Source organism: Haliotis rubra, unplaced genomic scaffold (assembly GCF_003918875.1).
Source record: "Haliotis rubra isolate DU_JTF1 unplaced genomic scaffold, ASM391887v1 Scf219, whole genome shotgun sequence".
In the NCBI taxonomy this organism is placed as follows: Eukaryota; Metazoa; Mollusca; class Gastropoda; order Lepetellida; family Haliotidae; genus Haliotis; species Haliotis rubra.
Genome location: NW_025766214.1, coordinates 1,049,699 through 1,068,597, shown reverse-complemented (window position 1 = coordinate 1,068,597; position 18,899 = coordinate 1,049,699). Strand labels below are relative to the sequence as shown.

Below are 18,899 nucleotides of genomic sequence, written 5' to 3'. Positions count from 1 at the left end.
CATCAAGGAATTATGTATATAGCAGCAAGCATTGATTTTTTTCTTGAGTTTTGGGGTCTAAGCATTGCGCTGTGCAGAGTAGCGTACATTAGAAACAAGGATCTGCCACTTGTTCAAAGAGTCAGACCATTAGTATGCTTCTGTTTTGACAATGAGTTCACACATTTTTTAACTCTATTACTCTAGATTTCTTGTGTCCTCTGCCATGATATTGCTGGACTATTGCTAAAAGCGGCATAAAACTAAACTCACTCACTCACTATTACTCTGGGGTTTCCACCCACATGAAACCAGCACACTGCTATTTTATTTTGTTTCTGAGGCCATATCTCATTATGTCCCATGTTTGATGTGACAGATTTACAAACCAAAGATACAACCACCAGGTGATGACTTGTTTCATGTACTTGTTAGTAGAGCGGAATTACCTGAGTTGTACACCGTCCGACAACTAGATATTGTACTCAACATGATTAAAACCGGGGTTTTGCAGAGTCAGATTTGAGGACATTTGATTATACTGTTTCATATTTGACCCGGGGCGGTGGGGTAGCCTAGTGGTTAAAGCGTTCACTCGTCACACCAAAGACCCGGGTTCGATTCCCCACATGGGTACAATGTGTGAAGCCCATTTCTGGTGTCCCCTGCCTTGATATTGCTGGAATATTGCTAAAAGCGGCGTAAAACCATACTCACTCACTCATATTTGACCCACTTAATTTGCTGTTTCAGTAGTGTTCACCAATATATGTGTAGGACATTGTATGACAAGGGTAGCCTAGTGGTTAAAGTGGTTGCTCGTCTCACTAATGACCCAGGTTTGATTCCCACATTGGTATGATAAGTAAGGCCCATTTCTGGTGTTCCCTATAGGATATTGCTGAATATCACTGAAAGGGGCATAAAACTGTTATCAGTCACTCACACCCCATACAAGAAATAGAGAGATGACATGGAAAGGAATTGCATATTGATGATTATGGTACCACCTAGGTTATGATGAACTCCAGGGAGGAACCAACAATCTGATAGTGTTTGGGACTTGGAACTTTTTATGTTGAGTATAATACCACAGTAGCCAGAGTGTGCAGTTAATTCATCGTTTCATGTATGTTTAACTATGGAAGGATTAAAGTCAGTATACTCATGTGATAAAACTATGTAGTTTGATATCAACATTACTTTCTGACAAAGGGAAACAGGTAAATATTTCAGTCATACCACAACATAATTGGTAAATTTCATCCATGTATGTTTTTTCTTTGGGTAATTATAACAAAATTATGTGAAAAAGGATGAAATACTGGTTTGGGTTTCAAATATTATATGACGGATTTCCTATCATAATATGCCCAGAAAATATCTAACATGGTAACTCTGGGTTGTCTGTCATTTTAGTTTTCAGGTTCTTCTTCAGGAAATATTGACTTTATTCCCTCCTAATCTGCAGTATATTTCATACCCACACAGATAAAGATGTTCACAGTTCTTGTACTTGGTATGGAGTTATACTGGATATTACCACATGTAGTTACAGAACCTGTCTGATTGGTGCTGATTGTATCATAGTTATATCCAAAGTTATGACAATGTAAACAGTATTGTAATGCATCTTAGTGTTTCATTTGTGCTGATGTCAACAGTTATTTGTGTTACAATATTATACTCAAGTGAATAATGTTTCTTTTCCTCAGTATCAGTTTTAGTGGATATCATTTTTGTGAGTGATTTTTTGATAACCAAAATAATTGCTAGTTTTGATTATGAAAAACTCTCTTGATTATAAGTTTAAGAACATTCTAATTATGATCATATTTGTTTGATTGTCAGGTTTTAGTGGTTAGGATAATTGATTTAAATTTTAAGAATGCTTTACATATGTTTCAGTTGGTTAAAACATATACTTGGGTTATTTGCTCCCATGTAGGTGGTTAGATTTAGTTGCTTTTATTGAGAAGAAAGAATGTCCAAACAACTAAATCAGGTGTGGGAAATTCAACTATTGTGTATGTGATTCGGTGTCACTTGTCAAACACGTTTGACATTTGGCAGTATGTGTAAATTATTGCAATGTGCTTATATTGAATGTAAATAATTGTACATTAATGGAGCCAATAAATTTTAATACACACTTTGTGTTTGTGTGGTAGTCATCATCATATCATGGACTTACTGTCGTGTAAGTATGTTTTACGTAATAGGGGGAACATGCGACTTGAAACAGCTGTGGAATAATGTGATGTGTCATATGCCATGCAGCAATAGTTTGTATTATTTTTTAGTAATTATAAAAATTACAAAATATTTTCAATCTTACTACATACACACATCGGTCAAATTTTCTAAACATACACATTACATTACTCACCATATATACGGAGGGAACAAATAAGGGATCACATGAAAGCACAAGTGTTCCTTTATATTTTTCCAGGTTTCTTCCCCAGCTGTGTGATACAAAGCTTGTGAAGAAACATGGAATAATGTCATGCAGCAACTCAAAGGGTGGGGTTGCATCCCTTAGTTGTGTAAGGACCTGGTGATCATTACTTTTAATTTCAGACTGCCTTCATCACGACATCATACATGTGCTCATGGGCTGCACCAAAGTTGGAAATGTCGAAACCCTAAGTCACATTGGACATTCTTACCCACACTATGATAACATGTTATGATATCACTAAAATCCTCTAATAAGTAGTTGTGGTAAGTGGTCATACCTTAATATCATATACCTTATCTGTATAATGTATCAATAATGTATCACAATAGTTTCCATTATTTTTTATCAATTATAAAAGATAACACAATATTTTTCAATCTTACAATGTACACACATCAGTCAAAGTTTCTAAACATAAAAAATGACTAATCTCCGTATATTATGAAAATAGATATTCTGGCAGCAATCCTGGTTCACTCGCCTGGGCTGTTTGTTGAGGATGGGTTACATAAAGCCTTTCCATAATCAGAGGAAATTTGCTAAGAAAAGAGTCCATTGTATGGTTCTCATGAATGTGTTTATGAATCACTATCAGTTGATTATGATGGTGTTAATCACTATCAATTGAAGATGATACCAGGTGTTAATCAACCTCACAGTTCATAGTTCATATTACAATCATTGCTCCTGTCATCAGTCCAAAGTCTCTGACCTTCAGCATGTCAATATTCATACCATGATTAAGTGTTTTCAGTATAGGTGCAGCAATACAGAATGGCACATATTCATTATGAAGTGACCTTCAGTTAAAAATGTTTGGGATGTTGCAATAATAATTTCTCATTCTTTGATTGCTGGCTGGAATGCCATGTGTGAAGTTATGCTTGGTGTAGGTCTAGTATTACAATTTGTTTGGTTCTATAATCTCACGAACATAGATCATTTCACTGACATAATAAATGACATACCACTGACATAATAAAGAAAGGTTTTCCAGTATTGGTCAAGATGACATATGGGGCGCAGGTAGGCAAGAGGTCCCATTCACTGCAATATATTTTGCAGTCTTGCTTTTTTTCCCAAAAATGGATTCTGTGCTCTATTCGGACAAAGGACACTGTCAAACAGACAAATGTGATATGGTCAAACTCATCATCTGGATTAACATACTTTCAAGGTTCGATTCAGAATTTAGTGCATTTTGTAAGAAGGAAAGTTTCTTTGTTGCAACAGTTATATTGCATAGTTCCTTGGACTAGATTATTACCTGTTTAGATCATTACATACATATAATTATGTTTCAGGAAGTGTAAATGTGCACAACTTGTTTCACTTGGGCTGTCCTAAGTTGGTTAGCTGTGATATACAGAAATATATTAAAAAACAGTGCTAAAACTAACCTACACAATCCCACTTGTTCACTTAACATCAATATCAGTGTACATAGAAACACCCAACATTAATCAGACTCTAGGAGCCGCAATGAACTTAAATGGCCGAGGGGCAAACGTTACTCCTGGCACAGCCTCCATAGTTGGTGGTTGCTCATCTCCAGGTTGTTGGAACTCGAAACGTTGAATTAATGCTGTGATGAAAAGGAAGAGCTCCATCCTTGCCAGGGATTCCCCAAGACAAACCCGCTTGCCCAGAAAGAAGGGAATGAACTCATCGGGCTTCACAAACTTTCCATTGTCAGCCAAAAATCTCTCTGGCTGAAACCTCTCTGGATCTTTGAAGATTTCAGGGTCCATGAGCACAGAGTCAATGTTGGGCACTATAGTTACTCCTTTACGGAATGTGTAGCCCCTGAATTGTATGTCATACGGGACACTGTGCCAGACTGACACGGGGATGATGTTGGCCACTCTCTGTACCTCAGCTATAGTTGCTTCAACATAGGGTAACTTCAGCTTGTCCGACATCTCTGGCAACCTCTCTTGACCGATGTTCGTCTTAATTTCTTGGAAACATTTTTCTTGAATTTCTGGATATTTCAAGAACAGTAGAACTGCCCATCTTATAGTAGTGGCAGTGGTTTCAGTTCCAGCAACGAACAAATCACCAATCACTTTTTCCAGGTTATCGAAATTAATGGACGACTCGATGTTTTCACTCTCCTTCCGCTTGATCTCTCTAATGTAAGCTGATACATAATCACCAATGTTCGACTCATCATAGTCTTTCAAATGTTCAGCTGCAGACGGTTTTGTCAGATTAGTAACAAAGAACGCCAGATTCGCCAACGTCCTCTTAAACTTGAATGGGTCTCCCGGAATATACCGAGCAAGAGGAATGAAGTTCAAGCCGGCTGTTGCTCCTGCTGACTGAAGGTTTTCATCAATTCTAGAAGTCAGCTCCTTGAAGAATTTGTCCCCGTAGACAAATCTTTTGCCAAACACTACAGATGTGATGATGTTGGAAACCGCCGTGTGTGTCAAATCTCGGAAATCAAACTTCTGTCCTTTCATCTCTGCAATAGCCTCAAGAAACGAGGCTGATTCTTCGTTAATCTTCACCTGCAGCATGTTCTTGCCCATACCAAAGTCTCTCAGCGTGGACAGCGTGAACCGCCTTTGTTCCTTCCAGACTTGCCCGGATGTTCCCAGCACGCCCATGCCGTTGCTTATCTCATCAATCACGAAAACATGAGGACGGTCTGAGAAAACATCACCGTGCTTCACAAAAGCATCTTTTAAGACCTCATAACCATTCATGACGATCACTAACCGATTACCAATGTACACACTAAAAATGTCGCCATATTGTTTGTGCCATTCTCGAAATTTCTTCTTCGGATCTTTCCCAATGGACAGCAAATGGCCGAGAAGTGGTAAGGGGAAGCCTGGTCCAGGGGGTGTCCCTGGCGGTCTCCGGAACGTCAGCCACAGCATGAGGGCACCGACACCACAAGTGAGAAGCGTTGTCGGAATGTCCGTGAACAACATACTGAGCATTGTCGCTTTGATGCTTCCACTGTTTCAGAATAGAGCTACTTGTTTCATATATGAAAAGGGTTTCAAAAACCAGTCGAGACACAGGGATATAGATTTACACACCAGTCGAGATACAGGGCTGTAGATTTACACACCAGTCGAGATACAGGGCTGTAGAATTACACACCAGTCGAGACACAGGGTTGTAGAATTACACACCAGTCGAGATACAGGGCTGTGGATTTACACACCAGTCGAGATACAGGGCTGTGGATTTACACACCAGTCGAGATGCAGGGCTGTGAATTTACACACCAGTCGAGATGCAGGGCTGTGAATTTACACACCAGTCGAGACACAGGGCTGTAGATTTACACATCAGTCGAGATTCAAGGCTGAAGATTTACACACCAGTCGAGATACAGTTTTTGCAGTGATAGCTTCACACACCAGTCGACTAAGTTTTACCTTACGTGTTTACTAGTTACTTAACGGGCACGACTGTAGGGCAAACCGGTCATTCTTTATCTTACCTCCGGCGAACATACAGGGAATGTACAGGCTGGCGAATCGGGAAGACGCATTTTTTTGATTAGATGTAAAGTCCGCGAAACTATCACAGACTGTATGTGTAAATGACGAAACGTGGACTTTGACCATGGAGCCTTTCGTGAAGGACCCTGGCCCAGATATACAGACCCAAGAGTCAGTGTTAAGCTCGGTATCAAAAACAGTCTACTCAGAAATAGTTCCAGAGATGAACTTTCACCTAAATGTAATCAACGTTTGGAGGTCACTTGTACGGGTTGTTTTTTAAATACATGATATACATACATACAGTGATATACATGCATACCAGTCAGTCATATATACTTTCAGTTAATGCTACAGCACTCACTATCAGAAGTTATACTCGAGAACTCATGCAAAAAAGGTGGGACGCCCAAGTAAGAAGAAATGAATTTCATGAATTGAAACCAACAATCGGTTATATTGGGTCGTCAGTCAAGACGTGATGAGGTAGTTTTACGACGATGAATAATTGGCCAGTCGGTTTAATCATGACTATCTGCTGAAAACAGACGGAGATGGACCTCCTATGTGTGTCTCTTGCGATGAAGTGTTCACCATCAAGCATATTCTGCTTGACTGTGTGGACTTTTCTACTGCAAGGGATTCACATTACGAAGCGACAAATCTGAAAGATCTGTTTTCCCGCTTGAGTGGGCATCTCATTGTTACCTCCCTAATGAAAGTTGACCTGTAGCATAAATTGTAAACTATGTAATGTGAATGACGAATTGCTTGCTATCAAATTTGGTGCTATTACATGGCTGGAATAATACCGAGGTGACGTAAAGCCCGCCCCTCCCCACCCACGTGTTTGATTCAAGTGTCAAATTTAGTCTTAATGGATCTAGCGGTAAATGATCTCGCTATTTACACAAAGATCATGACTATATGTCCAAGTCAGCCCCGTAGACTACTCTACATAACCTCCTGACCGTTCCTTCAACCAAAGGAATTCGTAGCTGTGTACGTATTTTTATTGACCCATGACCTTTGGCCTGGTAGCTAGGATGCACTGGTCTGTGAACACAGGTCGATAAAAGTATATTTGTGAACAACTAAAAAATCCTGTGGTTCAACAACGCCACAACAACCGAAAATGACCTGAGTATGCAGATCACGCTGCGTATCGCTACCTAAAGTGCAGCTGTTTATGTCAACAAAACACGCAGCCCAGTTTGTTAAATGAAACGATGAACCCAAGGCGTATTTTGAATGCACATGAATGTCCTTGACACGTAGTTAAATATAACCTAGTGTGTTTATATGCCCTGCCCTGCGTGAACACACTAACCCGAAGCCTCAATACGGTGTGGTGTGAATCGGGGTTAGACAGCAAATAGGGAGATTGGTCCGAGGAAAAGGAATATACGGAGGGACAGAGTAACAATGTTGGACGGATTTTTCATCGGATATACGACTCCGATCCTGGTATCAGGGGTATGCTTGCTTGCACTGTGGTACAGTACCAGACGCCCATCTGGGCTGCCTCCTGGGCCGAGGGGTGTACCAGTCTTAGGCAACCTTGTGTCAATGAAACCGGACTTCAGAGAGCAGTTCCAAGAGTGGAGGAAACAATACGGAGATTTATTCACTCTCTATCTAGGCAACCGTTTAACCATAGTGCTGAACGGATATGATACGGTTAAGGAGGCGCTGGTGAAGAATAGCGATGTCTTCGCCGTGAGGCCCTATGCAGTTGTGTTTAACGATCTTTTCCAAAATAAGGGCGTTATATCAAGCAACGGGGAGGTGTGGAAGGAACAGAGAAGACTAACACTCTCTACACTGAGAGACTTTGGAATGGGTAAAAACATACTCCAAGAGAAGATTAATGAGGAAGTGCAGGTTTGTCTGGAGGTCATTGCAGATCAGAAGGGACACAAATACGACACAGATCCCATCATCCAGACATCTGTGTCCAATATCATCTGTTCTATGGTGTTTGGGAGACGATTCCAGCATGACGACCCACTGTTTATAGAATATCTTAAAAAGACAGACGAGAACTTCAAGGCAGCTGGGAAGCTTGGTGGACTAAACTTCATCCCTTTTGCCAAGCATCTTCCTGGTGATCTGTTCCTTTATCACAGGACTGTTAAGAACATAGCGTTTTACGAGGACAGACTGATAAAACCGTCCATTGAAGAACACCTCAAGGCCTTTGATGAAAATAACATTGACGACTTCATCGCTGCATACATAAGGGAGATGAAGGTTAAGGAGAAACAAGGGGTGGAGACGTCCATTGGATTTGACAATCTGGTGAAAGTCGTCGGAGATTTGTTTATTGCTGGAACTGACACAACGTCGACTACAATTCAATGGATACTGTTGTATCTGACAATGCATCAAGACATCCAGGCGAAATGCTTCAGGGAAATCGAGGACAATATTGGAACAGAGAAACGTCCTGAGATGACTGACAAGCTGAAGCTTCCTTTTATAGAAGCAACCATTACAGAGGTTCAGAGGATCGCCAATATTTCACCAATAGCTGGATTCCACGGGGTCACGGAAGACATTGTGCTCAAAGGATATCATCTCCCAGCTGGTTGCATCATCTTCCCAAACTTAGACTCTATCATGATGGATCCTGAAATTTGGGAAAATCCTGGACAATTTCGACCGGAGAGGTTTCTTAGTGCTGAAGGTAAATTTGTGAAACCCGAGGAATTTATTCCGTTCTCGCTGGGAAAGAGGGCGTGTCCGGGAGAGTCACTTGCCCGGATGGAGCTGTTCCTATTCATCACAGGGCTCGTCCAGAGGTTTCACTTCCTGCCACCGGAAGATGAACCGCCTCTGTCTAAGGAGCCCTTACCTGGAGCAGTGCTTAAACCGCAACCCTTCAAGGTTATGTCTGTACCCAGGCAGTAGATTTGCACTGTGCTCTTTATAACAGAACAGGGATACTGTAATTGTCAACGTATTTTTAGTTAAGAGTCTTTTTGTTGTACGTAAACCCGATCACCAATGGCATTTTCGAAATCATAAATGTTCAATATGTACAAAAACATATAATGGGTGAAGTTTGTGCGGGATCCGTATTTCCAGTGTAGATTACATGTCAGTATACACAGACTCAAGATATAGTCAGCCTTTTGTATAAACTCCATTTACACTTCTAGTTACTTGTGATTTTAGCACCAGAGGATTGTATGTTGTTTTATGCCGCTCTTATCAATATCATCGTAGCGGACACCAGAAATGAGCTTCACACAATATACCCGTGTGGGGATTCGAATCTGGTTCTTCGGCATGACTAGCGAGCACCAATAGGCTACAAATCCAGCCTCAATAGTAAATATGCTGTTACTTGAAAGCCCGTAGGCTACTGAGACATATACAGATGAATGACAGGTGTTTGATATTATATGTATGCTTATAATACGGGGCGTTTTATGAGGTACAACACTGTTTATTCCGGGGTGTGGGTGGGGGTGGGGTGGGGGTGGGTGTGTGTATATTATTGGTTAAATAGCCTAACCCGATAGTCGAATCGGTTTATGCGTATGATCTTTGATCTTATGTTCACCCATTGTATGGGGTGCCTGCATAGCCTTGTAGTTAGAACGTTCACTCATCAAGTAATATTATATAATTATATTCTCATACAGTGAGTCAGAGACCATATTACATGGTCTCTGAGTGAGTAAATACGGCTGTTAACTGAATATCATTTAACTTACAACTTTTAACTTACTTACGGACAACAGTAAAATTATTAACTTAAGTCTGCTTTCTCATTCCGTAGTAATATTGGCGCACGTTATTCCTGAATCTCAATATTGCGAGTGGATTGACTATTCAGGCTTCACCGTGGCTATTCGTCCCTTCAAGTGGACATTTTCCACTCGCCGTCAGTCGATAACAGAGCATAGAGCATTGCGAGACGGTGCGCCAAGTGCAGCGAGCCTTAATCACCTAATATTGACTGCGCGCTCATGGGTCGTTCCAATTTGACGAATTAGGTGACAGGTAAAATGTGTCTCGACACGTTCGTGTGTTTGGGAGATGGTTGTTCATAACACTCTCCCTCGCAGCTGCAGATAGTTAGTATGGATCGGATAATGCAGAACATTTGTGACAATGTTACCACGACCATGGCAGTCGTCGGGTCTGTTTTAGTTGCTGTGTGGATTTACAGCAGCAGACGACACTCACAACTTCCGCCCGGACCGAGATTGCGCTTCCCTTTGTTTGGAAATATGTTTTCAGTAACGCGGGACATTAAAGAAGCATTACAGAAATGGAGGAAGGATTACGGTGATATATTCTGTATATACCTCGGACTGCGTCGTGTCGTGGTGATAAACGGTTATGACATCATAAAAGAATGCCTTGCAACACACGGGCACTTGTTCGTCAAACGACCGAACGTGTTCGTTTCTGAGTATCCCAATCATGGGCGCGGCATTCTGAACACGGCCGTGACAGTTGGGATGGAAGAAAAGCGAATAGCGGAGGTCTGTCTCCGGGATTTCACAAGAGGATCAGGAAAGGATATTTTGGAAATTCGGACTGGCGAAGAAGTCAGTCATTTACTGCGCCTTATCAACGACGAACATTGTCGAAATGTGGATTTACGATCTTTTATTAACTTTGCTGTCACTAATGTCACATGTTCGATTCTATTTGGCAAACGATTCGAAGATGATGATCCAATATTTGTTGAATATTTGAAACGACGACAAGAGAATTTTAGTTTGACGGCCATTTTAGAGTTTATGCCATACCTGCGTTACTTGCCGGGAGATATATTCAATATGAAACGGCTGACCGAAAATATTGCATTTACAGAGGATGAAATAATCAAACCTTCACTAAGACGCCTTGAGAAGGACTTTGATGACCACAATGTGACATTCGTATCGGCATATTTAAAGGAGTGCCAAAATCTGGGCTTACCTGTTAATCACGACAATCTTATTGATATTGTTACAAATTTGTTGATTGCTGGTTCGGAGCCCACAGCTGTTGCTATCCAGTGGGGTATTCTTTATTTCATAGCTTACCCAGATGTACAGGACAGATTTTATCAAGAAATCAAAGATAACGTAGGCTTACATCGTGCTCCAAACATGTCCGACGTAGAAAGCCTTCCTTACGTTCAAGCCACCATTTCCGAGGTACTGAGGTGTGTGAACGTGAATCCTTACGGTGCCAGGCGATTTGCTTCCCGTGATGTTATGTTCCGGGGATACCTTATTCCACAGGACACTCTGATATTACCTGTATTAGAATCAGCGTTGTTTGACCAAGAACATTGGGACAACCCAGACGAATTCAAACCGGAGAGATTTCTGAATGAGAAAGGACATTTCGTAAAGCACAAACAATGGATTCCTTTTTCTATTGGTCAAAGTTCCTGCTTAGGAGAACAATTGGCAACTTTGGAAATGTTCTTGTTTCTATCAGCAATGATTCAACAATTTCAGTTTAGGAAAACAGAAAAGTCCAAGCCTCCGTGTTTCAGATCAGATACAAATTTGTCGTTCACACCTTATCCGTACTGTGTCCAGCTGATTGACAGGCATCGTGCAAGTGAGCGTAGGAATGTCACTCCATCAAGTCATCTTCGTGATACAGTACAGTAAACCAAGCTTATAACGAACTCAAAGGGACCACTATTTTTAGTTCGTCATAACCATAGTTCGTTATACGCATTTTTAAAATTAAAAATTTACAGTGACACTAAGTGTTTAGGACAGAAAAACCCTAAATATTTCATTGTGTGCAAGTTCGTTGTAAGCGTTATAACGTTGTTTGCTGGACATACAATGGTGGCCCAGTTGCTAAAGTGTTCACCAAAGACGTGTTTATTGCCCCAAAATGTACAGTGTCTCAGCCGAGTCTCGTCACTGCAGACCGCCTCCGTGGTGTAGTGGTTAGAGCGTCCGCCCGGAGTGCGGAAGGTCGCGGGTTCGATCCCCGACCGCGTCATACCAAAAGACGTTAAAATATGGTACTTGTTGGTCCCTGCCTGGCGCTCGGCATTAATGGGTACAACAAGGACTGGTCGGCTCGGAGTAAGTATAATGTGTCTGAGTGGGGTATTCATGCTTCACTGCGGCATGGTATCTCAGTGGGCTAGCACTATAAAACCAGCTTCAGCCTGGGCTAGTACAAGCAGTCGCACATACACATACACACGCATGCACGTCGTCATATGAGCGAAATATTCTCAAGCACGACTTTAAACCCAATCCCACCACCTCGTCACTGCATGGGATATTTCGAACAACTTGCACAAAACCATATTCAGTCACATTTTGATCTAGACGCTGTGAGTTTTGGGTGTATTATCACCATTTCGTATATAACCTCGTACATGCCCTGTCTCAGAAGAAGCCTTTTGTTTCTAAGATGGGTTCGGGTGGATTCGGATCAGCGGCTTCTCGGACTGAGATCAGCTCTCAAAACATGACTTCTTCTCTAGGTATTTATAAGGCTGCACAGTTGTATGATGGCGTTCCGTAAATAGTCGAGTCTGGACGAGACAATCCAGTGATCGATATCACGAGCGAGTGTCTAGACCGTCAGCTAGGGTTGGATGACACACATTGACCTATATCGCCGAGTTCGACGACCGCATCCATTATGCCGCCTGTTAAGACGTACGGTTGCTGGGTAACCAGTTCTTACCCGAAGTTGCCACGAGGGTGCCAAGACTGATTTAAGGGTCAGCACACATATATAGACAGCACGAAACGAAGCTCAAACAGCCTACCACAGATTTACCTTACGAGGTTAGGTAAACGTTCAACAAACCGTAGAGATGTACCTGAATTATTTCTGTCAACGGCCTACAGGTGCCGGTCAAAACGGGCCAACCCATTTGGTCTGAACGGTCTGATTTGTTACTGCAGATTTGAATTGTTGTTTGAGAATGTGTTGGTTTGCAGCTGTGAGGTAGAATCTCAGTTCATATATATGCTTCTGTTGAGTAATTTCTTTCAAATGATAATTTATATATGGATCTAATCGTTTTATATTTTCACTCTGTTTATTTTAGTTTTCTGATGTTACCATTAACGTTGTAAAATAAAGTACATGAAACTTTCAATTGTGTCGTTTGATTAGAATATTTTGGGTACATGAGAGTCGAGTTCTGGTTGTGATCTGCATGATTGTCATCGTATCCTGATGGATCTTTCTCCACTCTTTGTCTGGTTACTCACGTGACGAACTGTGAATCAGCTAAAGTCCCCTGTAAAATCCCCAGTACTCCTGCCAGTGGACTCGCCATTTTGTGAAGGTTGGTTACCGGTAGGGATGTCATACGTCAACATTATTACACATATTTACCATTTTTCATGTTAGGGTTTACGAATGAAATCATTCTATGATGCAGAATGTTCGTATAGTTTACATAAGTGTTGCAAGTAAACCTGTAGTTTAAAGCGCGAGCAACAATGGGGGTACGATAACACACAATCAACCAGTTCGGATACTGTAGACTCTCGGTATTACCTGTTGACGTTCATTGTCGACGAATTCTTAAGAAAGTCAAACGTCTCAGTGTCGTTTCTCAGCTGAAGGATACTGTCACTATGGTTCGATGTTGTTTCACACAGACCACCACCGTGATGTGGTGGAACAATATCAGCTGCAGAGAGTGCTGAAGGCGATTCGTTTAACCCCGACTGCATCATACTCTCATACCAGGAGACGTGAAAAGATGCATTGAACAACGCAGCGCTATAATTACACCAAATAATAACTGACACCCCGCGCACACGCATGCACACACGCACACATTCACCCGATGTCATTGTCCACACTTAGGGAGCCAATGGGCTTCCTACGTATAGAAATGTTTTCAGGTCTGGTTAACAAAAGTAACACATGTTAGAGTGAGTGAGTGAGTTTGGTTTTACGCCGCTTTTAGCAATATTCCAGCAACACCACGGCGGGGGACACCAGAAATGGGCTTCACACATTGTACCCATGTGGGAACACATGTTAGAGGTGAGGTGAAATTGGATTTAACGTCGTGCTTGAGAATATTTCGCTCATATGACGACGTGCATGCGTGTGTGTGTATGTGCGGCTGCTTGTACTAGCCCAGATTTAAGCTGGTTTTATAGTGCTAGCTCACTGAGATACAACACATGTTAGAGCTTTCAATTCAAGCAACTCCACTGTTCCATAATACCATTTTTGTTTCATTGTTGTTTAACGACGCACTCCAATATTCCAACAATATGACGGTGGTATGTAAATAATAGAGACTTGATCAGACAATCAAGAGCTTCGATCTACGCATTTGGGAACCGATGACATGCATCAACCAAGTCAGCCAGCCTGACCACCCGATCCCGTTTATCGCCTGTTACGACAAGCGCGGGTTGCTGAAGAACGAACAATTCTAACCCGGATCTTCACGGGTTAATCAGTAGGTACCTCTAACTGTAGTCTCTCGTACAGACCCTGAAGCAAATATATCTAAGAAAGCCCACGCAAGTCTAGAAAATGTGTCAAGTCTAGATTTCCACAGCTTCTGAAAATGAAGAAAGTCTCAGGGCCCCTTTTCATTATATATATATATTATTTTTTTATATATTTAAAAAAAAATTGTTTTATATATTTTTTTTACTATGAACTTTTTTTTCAGTAAAATATGTTCATTTCAGAGACTAGTTGTTAGTCTACTCTAACTGTAACATGGACAAATCCCTTTGGAATAGTTTCCCTGCGGTCGGAGTACATCGTTTCTCACATTATCGATCATTATAATTTATCGTCTGGTCCAGTAGAGCCCATTCACAAGCTGCCGTTCTAGAAATTTTGCCGAATGCAACATACACAGAGACACATACACATATAAGGACATATCTGAGACAAAATCAACAACAGTCACACACGTACTCAATATATATTTGCAATGACATAATGTCAGTGATTATTGATATATACAAATCAACAACAGCAGTGGTGGTCGACAGGGAATTGTCCATTTCATTTTATGGGCATAGGGCATCCACTTGCAGAGTTTTGGGGAGTCTAAGACATGTTATTGCTCCGTATACCCAGTAAAGATTGTTTCCATTAAGATCTGAGGAAAAAAACACCCCGTTCCGTAAACCGCCGTGAGTGAGTATGTCGGTCCCTGACCAACAGAGAGTATTGTACCTGGTATAGTTTGTAATCATGTCTTCGTCCACAGTGCTTCTTTGATATAACCGCGCATGCGTATTGCCACGGCGCAACATTGTCATGCATGCCAATGTACACGCTAAAATTAGCTCCCCAGATGTAACGCCATGGGGTAACATGTTATGGTTAGACGGAACACAACTGGAAAGCATTAAAACATTACTCGAACAAACCCTTCATTTTGTCAATGGAAGGAGCACATTGTCTTGATATGTCTTAATATGTCTTGACACCTTTAAAAAGTCATTTTGAGGTTTTGATGATTCTTGTTGAGGAATATCATAGCATCAAGGTTCTTGGTTGGAATGCATGACCTCTGACCCCGGACGGGATCTCTATCGGGGAGGAAGATATGCTCAGCCGGCCTAGAGGTCGCCATGACGCACATGTACTTCTTCGCGAGGCATGAAATGTTGGGGAAGATCTTTTCCCTCTCATACCACCAGATCAGTGAGGTGCTGGATGTGATCTGCTTCTCCGCCATAAACCGGTCAATCTCAGAGCTCACCATCTCCACCGGCGACATCTTGTCCAAGGGAACGTCATCTTTGTGGCCTACGACATCTGACAGCCAGTCATTTTCAAATTTAGAAGCTGGATGCTTAAATTTCATCCTCTTCTTGACAGGTTCTTCCGAACCAGGGTTGCTGCCATGGACATCCGACCCGTTCGAGATGGAGAACGGAGGTCCCAGAATGATGTTCTGAATGTATTCGTCGTCACTATCAACCTCCTGTTTGATCTGAAAGTCCGTCAGGAAAGGTCTCAGCGCGGCATCATAGAGGAGCCGTCTTGCCTTCTCTCTCTCGACAGCCTCGACATAACGCAGTTCTTTATAACGAGGGTCTAACAGTGAACAGATGAGAAGAAGGTCCCGAATGTTGTCCGCGGAGTATGGCGAACGTATCTCCTTCCATATGGTGTTCCGACACTCTTTAATGACTGGACAGTCTGTTTCACCTCCAAGAAGCGTAATCTCAAGCTTCTTAAGAACCGGTAGTATCATTGACACCGTGACCATTTTCTGCTCACAGAGTAACATGGAGGCGTTGTTCAAAGGTCTAAGTAAGTCTACAAGTTCCTGACACAGTTTCTGGTTATTGGAATCGAACAGAAACAGACGCACATCTTCCTTCTGTAAATCGGGATTCTGGAAAGCCATTTGGATTGACGGCATTTCGTTGATGATCTGTTCAAGCATTGAAAATGTAGAATTCCACCGATCCTCGTCATCAACCTTCAAGGAATTCAAAGTAGGGAGGGATTGCTTCAGACCATCTGCAACACCGGACATAAAGAAACGCGACAGTTTTCTGGCTGACACGATCATACTCTGTATTTCGGGGTGAGCTAATCCTTTCTTTGCCGCAGTGTTGATCGTTTCGGCGAAACAAGGTAAGTGTTTCCATTTCAGCAAGCTGCCGGACCTTAGAACGGTTTCATGGCCTGACACCAGGATAGGATCACATGTTATCCGCCAGTTAGATGCCTGGGTCTTCAGAGTTTCAGATATATACCCAGCTGTTGCATCTAAAGGCAGGTCCACTGTTTGCAACACGAAGGAATTCAGTTGCCACGACCTAGTGATGTAATTAGCAGTGATCGTCAAATATCTTTCCGAGGACGACCAAATGTCTGTTGTGAGAGTAACATGCTCTTGATTCTCAAGTTTAGTCAAAACCTTAGCTCGCCCGTCCTCGTACATCTGAGGCAGGAGGAACTCCTCCAGGTGTTTCCTTGAAGGAACATCTGTCTTCGGATCTAGGGTGTGTAGAAGGTTCTGGAACGCCTGACTAGCTATCGTGGGAAATGGCAGCATGCCGTCAATTATGAACTCCATGATTGCATACGTTAGAGATGAGGCTCTGGGCGACTCCTTTCCACCCCCCGGCCCGTGCGACACCGACATGGATGGAGGAATGTGGACGATATCGTTGACGGCTTGTGGACTTAGAGTGATGACCTGGTCATTGTCAGAGAAACACATAACCTGAGCGACACCGACCTGGTCCTTCTTGAGGTGGTGGTTCACGTAGTGGGTGTGAAGATTTGTGGTGTTGCCGGTGTAGCGGACGCCGATGCGACAGTATTTACAGATGGCTCTTGTTTTGTCCAGCGTGTAACCGTCATCGCTGAGATAGAAGCCGAAGTTCCTCCACACGTCGCTCTTTGCCTTGCCAGGAAACTCGAAGATCTGCCTGTGTCCGCCCTCCATGTCTTTAGTGGTCTTTATGCTGAAAAAAGCGAGAGAGGAATATTCAATTCCGTCATAATTTCAGTGTCATAGTCCATACCTTCTGTTTTCCTCCTTCAGTCAGTGCTGAGTGTCATTATGTAATTATGCAAATATACTGTGTGAATATTGAATGCTAAAGCAGGGGTGGAAATAACCCATTGCCCGACGTCCCAGTCCAGTGTTCTTTTCTGTCGGGCGGGGAAATTTGTATATCACGCTGTACCGGTGTCCAGTTGACTTTCCAATGTTAATTATGTTGTTTATTTTAAAAAATCAACAAGAAAATCGGCCGGTATAGAGGACAAATTATCAGGGCAAGTGATTTTACATGTGCCACTGTACCGGAGTACACTAGCAATTTTATGGTTATTTCTACCCCTGTAAAGGTATCACTTTCGACAGACAATCGAGTATTCTTTCTTTGAGAGGCATTTTGAAGTTGTGAAGATTAAGGAAAACCAAATTCTATGGAAAGTCAACTTCTTTATCACAATGAATGCGACGTTTCGGTGTAGATACTAACACCGTTATCACTTGCTTGATAACTGTGTTAGTACCTTCACCGAGAATAAAGAAGTTTATACAAAACACTAACTGATTATCTACATACCAGACGCCAAATTAAGAATAAACAGAATATTTAACAGTTAATAAAACAAGGCAAATTTATCATTTATTTATTACAGCTGCTGCCATGGAAATATTAAACCAACCAATCAATACCGAATTATTTATCACATGATACTATAAATATTGATTTAATCATTAATTGTTTGGATAAGAACATGCCAAGTCATCTTTTGTAGTGTTTATTGCAAGTATGATTATTTTTTACTTCCAATAATCTATGGCATTCAATCCGAAAATCGAGGTACAGAAAATTACAAAAGAACGTCCACATTAGGACACGCCTACATCTGGTGATGTTCGGTGAAGCGATATCTGTGCATTGCAGTCAATGGTCTTTTATAACTGGTGAAGCATTTTATCCATCATATAACCGTTCCAGCCCAACAACAGACTAGCAGTCGAGCGGATGTGTAATCAGTATAGAGTTTCAAAGCTGGAAGCGATAGATTTTCTCTTGATCCTATTACCATACCATCAGAAAAAAAATCGAAACTCAGAGAACTCGGAAATATTTCCTCATTAACAGAGATGTTTTTCTACAAACTCCGAAATGAAATAAAGGATATTAATTTCAACATATATATATTTCAGTATCTGTAATTATACCGAGTCTCTGCAGGCGGAGATACGCCAACCTGTTATCTGGGTCACAGAGCAGCTCGTCAGCCGTGTATGGCTTGGTTGGAGCTGTCAGGAGTCTGGTCTACGAAACGATGAAATATAGTTTGATCTAGCGAAACACTCACCCGTACGCCACACCTCTCTCTTGACTTCTTCATAAATATACAGACTGTTTATATTTTGTCCTATCTACGTATATCTGTGGAAATTTCCATGCATTTTCATCGATAGACGACAAGAAAACGGAACCCGATAATCGCCATGAGAAATCGATCCTCCTCAGCTCGCTGGCTATACAATAACCGAG

The 18,899-nt window shown here is 41.7% G+C and overlaps 4 protein-coding genes across 4 annotated transcripts; 2 read left to right on the top strand and 2 right to left on the bottom strand.

Annotated features, from left to right (window-relative positions):
* Positions 1-3,006: 3,006 nt before the first annotated feature.
* LOC124277171 (cytochrome P450 2C23-like) lies at positions 3,007-6,046 on the bottom strand. The gene has a single exon (XM_046712842.1). The coding sequence runs from the start codon at positions 5,395-5,397 to the stop codon at positions 3,907-3,909; it is 1,491 nt and encodes a 496-aa protein (XP_046568798.1). The 5' UTR covers positions 5,398-6,046; the 3' UTR covers positions 3,007-3,906.
* A 1,144-nt stretch (positions 6,047-7,190) lies between these two features.
* On the top strand, positions 7,191-9,070 carry LOC124277172 (cytochrome P450 2H2-like). The gene has a single exon (XM_046712843.1). The coding sequence runs from the start codon at positions 7,336-7,338 to the stop codon at positions 8,821-8,823; it is 1,488 nt and encodes a 495-aa protein (XP_046568799.1). The 5' UTR covers positions 7,191-7,335; the 3' UTR covers positions 8,824-9,070.
* Positions 9,071-9,223: 153 nt separating this feature from the next.
* On the top strand, positions 9,224-11,824 carry LOC124277170 (cytochrome P450 2H2-like). The gene has a single exon (XM_046712841.1). It carries the CDS (start codon positions 10,005-10,007, stop codon positions 11,541-11,543), a length of 1,539 nt encoding a protein of 512 aa, XP_046568797.1. The 5' UTR covers positions 9,224-10,004; the 3' UTR covers positions 11,544-11,824.
* Positions 11,825-14,810: 2,986 nt separating this feature from the next.
* On the bottom strand, positions 14,811-18,899 carry LOC124277169 (E3 SUMO-protein ligase ZBED1-like). The gene is made up of 2 exons (XM_046712840.1): positions 18,718-18,899; positions 14,811-17,339 (listed from the first exon to the last, which is right to left on the bottom strand). The coding sequence occupies exon 2, from the start codon at positions 17,318-17,320 to the stop codon at positions 15,341-15,343; it is 1,980 nt and encodes a 659-aa protein (XP_046568796.1). The 5' UTR covers positions 17,321-17,339; positions 18,718-18,899; the 3' UTR covers positions 14,811-15,340.